Source organism: Aethalodelphis obliquidens, unplaced genomic scaffold (genome assembly GCF_003676395.1).
Source record: "Aethalodelphis obliquidens isolate GAN/ISIS:26980383/991018 unplaced genomic scaffold, ASM367639v1 scaffold745, whole genome shotgun sequence".
In the NCBI taxonomy this organism is placed as follows: domain Eukaryota; kingdom Metazoa; phylum Chordata; class Mammalia; order Artiodactyla; family Delphinidae; genus Aethalodelphis; species Aethalodelphis obliquidens.
Genome location: NW_020838656.1, coordinates 5,049 through 11,087, shown reverse-complemented (window position 1 = coordinate 11,087; position 6,039 = coordinate 5,049). Strand labels below are relative to the sequence as shown.

The following is a 6,039-nucleotide window of genomic DNA, read 5'->3' as shown; positions in this document are numbered from 1 at the left end:
CACTGGAGAGAACATAGCTGCCATTCAAAAGGGCTGCCAGAGGAAAGGTGTCCATAGGGAAATATCATTTCTCAAAATATGGTCTGTGGAGCTCTGCACTCAAACATCTCTGGGATGCTCCTTTAAAAGGCTGATCCTGGGACTTCCCTGATGGTCCAGTGGTAAAGAATCTGCCTTCCAGACTTCTCTGGTGGCGCGGTAGTTATGAATCCATCTGCCAATACAGGGGACATGGGTTCGAGCCCTGGTCCGGGAAGATCCCACCTGTCGCCGAACAACTAAGCCTGTGTGCCACAACTACTGAGCCTGTGCTCTAGAGTCTGTGAGCCACAGCTAATGAGCCCTCGTGCTGCAACTACTGAAGCCCGCTTGCCTAGAGCCAGTGCTCTGCAACGGATTAAGCCAAATATATTTGAGTACCTAATAGAGTATGAGTGTGCTAAGTACTAGAAAAAGGGTGATAAATCTGTAAATATTGTTCATGAGGTGTTCATAATCAATCTGGAGAAGATTATGGGGATCTTCTCCATACACAGATAATGGATACAATGAATAAATGGATACATACAATGAATGCAATGGATAATGATATAGATAATAAATCTATAGTTATTGGTTTGAAACAGTATCAAGATCCAAGTAATTCCTGCAAAGTCAACAATTTTTGAAGTAAAAGAGCTCAGAAGTAGGTAATGGGTGGGGCTAAGTGTCTGCTATATTGAGGTGGAGAAAGTCGTGGTGGGGATGCAGAAATGTGCTCAGTGATTTGGGGGTACTTTAGGAAAATGGGCTAGAAACCAACTTCTTAAGAATTTCGTACTAGACTGTCGATGGCTTTAATGTTATACCTTGATTTGCATATTTAAGACTTATGAAAACACTCAAGTCGAAGGATTGCATCTTTGGTGGTCATTTCTCACACAGAGTCAGGAAATCTAAATTTTTAAAGTTCAGTGGATAGTTAGCGCTAACTACTTAGTACTCTACTCTTCTCTGGGAGTTTGAAGATGAAGCCAGCTGCTATAAACATGTCCGCACCATTCGATCCTGTAAACTCACACTTTGGACTCTACGCTAAAAATACACTTGAATAGAAACGCTAAACTCCAAAACTTCTGGGCGCGCGGGTTGCGGAAGGGGAACTAGAGGCAGAGGCAAGCCCGGAGTGGGAGGGGCGAGGGAGACGTCCGAGCACCGCCCCCGTCCCACTCCCACCGAGCTGACTCCGCCCCTCAGGCTCCATTTTTTAAAAAGCGCGGGCGCGCGTGCGCAGGCGCAGTCCGCTTGCGCCTCGAGCCGCGCACGCGCGGTAACGGCAGAATGGTGGAGTTGGTACCTTTTGCGGTTCCCGTCGCGGGTGACAAAACCTTGCTGGTGTGGGAGCTGAGCTCTGGACCCACGGCCGAGGCCTTGCAAGTGAGCCGAGCCGGGGCGGAGGGAGGGGTGGAGGAAGCCGCCCCGCGCCCCAGTAACTTTGCGCCCCGGGGTACTGCTTCAGCACCTCATCTGCCTGTGGTCTCCGCTGAGAGGAATCTTAGTTCTAGAGCCGACCTGAGCAGTCAGCTCGCCCACAGAGATTTTTGAGAGATAGTTCCCAACAGACGGCATTGCCTCCTAATGCTTCTCGAAGCTTAGGATTTCAGAGGGAAACTTGTTCATAAAATGAGAAGTGTTTGGAGTTGCCGGCTCACCACAGTTGCCTGTGGCGAAGGGCTGGGGGAATATAAGGGAATGGGCGGTTTGTTTTCCTGGGCGTGAAATTTCCTGCACTTACTTAGCATGGGACCACCCTACAGCATTCTGTGTTCACAGTCTTCTCCCAGTTTGGCCTTCTGTATTCGGTCCGAGTCTTCCCAAACGCAGCAGTGGCCGGTCCTGGGTTCTATGGCATCATCAAGTTTTATTCAGCAAGGGATGCCCACAGAGCCCAAAAGGCATGTGACCAGAAGCAGCTTTTCCAGACATCTCCAGTGAAGGTGGGTCCAAATGTGGAATTCCTCGCTCTACTGGGATGAAGTGCTGAATTTAAAAGTAATAGGCCATCGGGAATTCCCTGGCGGTCCAGTGTTAGGACTCTGCACTTTCACTGCTGAGGGCACGGGTTCAATCCCTGGTCGGGGAGCTAAGATCCCAGCGCGGGGCGGGGGGGGGGGTGCGGGGGGAAAGGCCAGCGTTTGTACAGCACTGTGGTGTACAGAATGCTCTCAGATTCACTGCTCCAGTGATCCCCCAGTTCCCCAGACCTTTCTTTGTTGTTTTTAGATGAAGAAACTCGAACTCAGGATGGTTAAGTGACTTACTTAAGGTTCATGACAGTAAAGGTGGAAACTAGAGGCCAAACACAACTTAACTGATGTTAAACCCCATGTCATTTTATGCTGCCCCTTAATTTAAGAAATCTTCACAAGAGTCTTCCTTATATATACTTTTATGTGATTTTCAAATTTGTGAGGTTGACAAACTTTTTCATGAATTAATTAATTAATTTATTTATTTTTGGCTGCGTTGGGTCTTGTTGCTGCGCACTGGCTTTCTCTAGTTGCGGAGAGCGGGGATTCCTCTTCCTTGTGGTGTGTGGGCTTCTCATCGCGATGGCTTCTCTTGTTGCGGAGCACGGGTTTTAGGCACGCAGGCTTTAGTAGTTGTGGCTTACGGGCTTAGTTGCTCTGCGGCATGTGGGATCTTCCCGCACGAGGGATCGAACCCGTGTCCTCTGCATTGGCAGGTGGACTCTTAACCACTGTGCCACCAGGGAAGTCCGGAGCTTGAGGAACTTTTGTCAGATGTAACATAAAGGAGGCTTCATCACCACTCTCAAACTGCCTATTCAGAACTCCCTTCACATTCCAGAAAATGGTTAAAATATTCTTTCATGCATTGTAGAAACCTTATTCCATATTAACATGCCATCCAATCTTACTTGCCCAGAATTAACATTTCATTATGTGCCTCCATTCAGCCACCATTCCTTTTTCAAGGACCTTTTCAATTCCTCTGAATAAGTGAGTGAGGCTTAGATTTCCAGACCTTTCCCTTTATAATTGTGTGTCTTCTCTGATTGGTTTCTCGCTCTGGCTACTTCCTACTGACCTTGCTGCCTGTTCTCACCCATATTTCTTTACTCACTGAGTTCACCTTTATTGAATCTGAGAACTCTCCTCAGATGTGACTCCAGGTACACTACCTCCCACTTCTGTACCCTGTTTAACACCCTCTTCAATCCTGGCTGTTCTCCCTGGGATTGAAATGATTTTGTGCCAGGCATTCTTTTGTTTGCACACCCTGCGACCATTTCACATAACCACTCAGATATTACAGATGGTCCTGGAAAGATTATGAAACAGTTACTTGGTGTCAGTTGTGAGTACTGAGTTCTTTTCTTATATTGGACATTAAGACTATTGCATAAGCTTAGGTTCTGAGATTTTCACAGCATAAAGCTCGGCACTGATAGAATGTTCTACAAGTCACTATACAGTTGAGAGGAAAGGGCATTCGTATTACATTTCCTTATTTAATGCAGAGCCTTAGTTTACTGCTCACACGCCCGAAATTGTTACCTACTTTAATTATGCGTTCTTTTAAAATTTTATTTATTTATTTACTTGGTTGCACCGGGTCTTAGTTGCAGCAGGCAGGCTCCTTAGTTGTGGCTCGCAGTCTCCTTAACTGTGGTGTGCAAACTCTTAGTTGCAGCATGCATGTGAGACATAATTCACTGACCAGGGATTGAACCAAGGCCCCCTGCCTTGGGAGCATGGAGTCTTAACCACTGCACCAGCAGGGAAGTTCCAATTATGTGTTCTTTTATTCATTGGCAGGTATACATCTTATCTTTTTTCCCCTGTAGTTTTTATAAATGCAGAAAAGATAATAACATCTTAAAATAAAATGAAGGAAAGGCCTAATGTATCTGAGTTTTTCTCAGTAGCACGAAGGGATATGTTTGCCAACAAGAACTGTGGCAAGGTTATCCCAGATGTCAACTGTCTCTACTACCCAGGGGCTCAGAGCCCTTCTGAAGCTTCCTAATTGTCCAGGACAGCTCCATTATGACTCACCGTACAGGGCCTAGCCTCCCATGCGACACTCAACATTTAAAAATTAGTCTTCATTTCTCCTTCCCAGCAGGCAGCTTCAGTTGGAGGAAATAATTTCATTTTCTTATGTACTCATTCATTCACTCAGTCAACAGACCATCACTCCCCTATTATATGCCAAGACCTATGCTTGTTTCTGGTAACACGGAAAGAATAATATACGGTTCCTTCAAGCACTTAAGGAGCTCGTAAACTAGTGACGGGGAAGATGCACAAACAAATCAAAGAATTAACAATGCTTTGACTTTCTTTGTATTATTTGAATTTTTATGACTGTATTTATATACTACACGCTGTTCAAAATGGAAATAGACATTTAAGAAAGAACTACTGATGTAAAAACTCCACAGTAATATGTAAGTTATTGAGAGAGTTAAGACTGGAAATATTTGCACTCTCAAAGAAGCTTGTTAATGCAGATGAACCTCTAATTCTTTTGGTTGCTTTATTTACATTTAGAGAGGTATACATATTCCCTCTTCTAACAGGGGTTAGTAACTTGGGGAGGGGCTGCTACAGATTAAGGTCCTAATTCAGTGGCAGGTCCATCTTATCTCCTCTTCAGCTCGTATTCTCAAGCAGGAGCTACAGGATGAGGCGACTGAAACAGTTCACTTCCTTTGCTTACCCCCAGCCCCATAATAGGCTTCTGCTGGGCTTCCTTGGTTGCTTTCATCATCACTTTCACCACCAGCGGTCAGGGAACCTTCCGGTTAATCAGGGGCCCTGGAAATGATGCAGAAAAGTACTGACCTAAAAATAATAAATAACATTTATTTAGGGCTCACTGTGAACTCATTGCTTAAAATGTGCTACTTAATCTGCACAGCCCCTCTATGAAATTGGTATTGATAAATCTCAGGTATATCCAAAATAAGCCTCTATGTAGGGTTGTGATATTTTTAGGTCTTTTATGTCTTTAGGTTCGTCTCGGCACCAGTAATAAGGCGGTTCAACATAATACGCTTGCCCTAAACAGCTGCAGATGCCAAGAATTGGCAAATTACTACTTTGGTTTCAATGGGTGGTCAAAAAGGATCATCAAGGTAAACTCTGTAGACTTTCTTTGACTAACCAGACTCCTTCCAACATTGAACTCCTATACTTTAGAGAGAAGAATAGAACAGGGCTTTGGGGAGGAGATGTGAGAGGCTTCCACATGGAAGTATCTGAGCATTGGCCTGCCACCTAGAATTAGTGATAATCTCAATGACTTGGATGGTGGTGTCCGTAATTTTCTCCAGTATTTGCATGGTATATAATAAAAAATAGTTGACCATATCTAATCATTCATTTGCAAGTCTCACTTGATTTTGAAGCTATAGCATACCTAAACTATTACCTGGGGTTGCTGGAGTTTAGTTTTTATTTCTAACAACAGGATATTTTGAAGTCTAGCCTTTAATTCAAAATCCTAACAGCTTCAGGATCTTTCTAACCTTGAAGAAAGGGAAAAGCCAGATATTGTGACACCACTTCAGAAGCAGAGCCTCAAGTTCTTCTGTGCTTTAGAGGTGGTGTTGCCCTCCCACGAGTGCAGGAGTCCCGGAGTTGGCATGGCTGAGGAACCTTTGGATAACTTGGAGGAAGGTCTGTTTTCCAGTATGTGTGTGTATGGGGAGGTGAGGGAGTGGGATTTCTCTTTTTTCCTTTCTTTCTGAAACTCAACTTTTCAGATACATCATCACCTTTTCTAAGCAACTAAAGCCCTGGGCAGAATTTTTCTGCCTGACAATATAGGTTTTTATCTTAGGCAATACCTGACAGCACCTTAAACTTTAGAATTTTAGAACTGACTGCCTGCCAGGAAGCTTAGGAGGAGGGAAAATTAGTTAGTTTTTGTGTTTTTTTTGGTTAATAATTTGTTATGTGCTAAAATAGTCCTTCAAATACAGATGTCTTCTGGCCTCCAGTTATCCCAACAAAACCATTGTCTAAA

The 6,039-nt window shown here is 44.3% G+C and overlaps 1 protein-coding gene across 8 annotated transcripts in view; it reads left to right on the top strand.

The window, feature by feature from the left end:
• The first annotated feature begins 1,281 nt into the window (after positions 1 to 1,281).
• Positions 1,282 to 6,039, top strand: part of LOC113616881 (RAD52 motif-containing protein 1-like) — an 8,615-nt gene continuing 3,857 nt past the window's right edge. For 3 of the 8 annotated variants that reach the window (XR_003431440.1, XR_003431441.1, XM_027100255.1), the window contains exons 1-3: positions 1,303 to 1,416; positions 1,797 to 1,976; positions 5,024 to 5,146. Coding sequence is in view for 6 of the 8 variants with exons in the window: in XM_027100255.1 (XP_026956056.1) it covers positions 1,321 to 1,416; positions 1,797 to 1,976; positions 5,024 to 5,146 (399 nt within the window). In the remaining 2 variants the exon portion in view is untranslated. Of the gene's footprint in view, positions 1,417 to 1,796; positions 1,977 to 5,023; positions 5,147 to 5,521; positions 5,691 to 6,039 lie in introns of all 8 variants that reach the window. The other 5 variants (XM_027100250.1, XM_027100254.1, XM_027100253.1 and 2 more) reach the window with 4 other exon arrangements.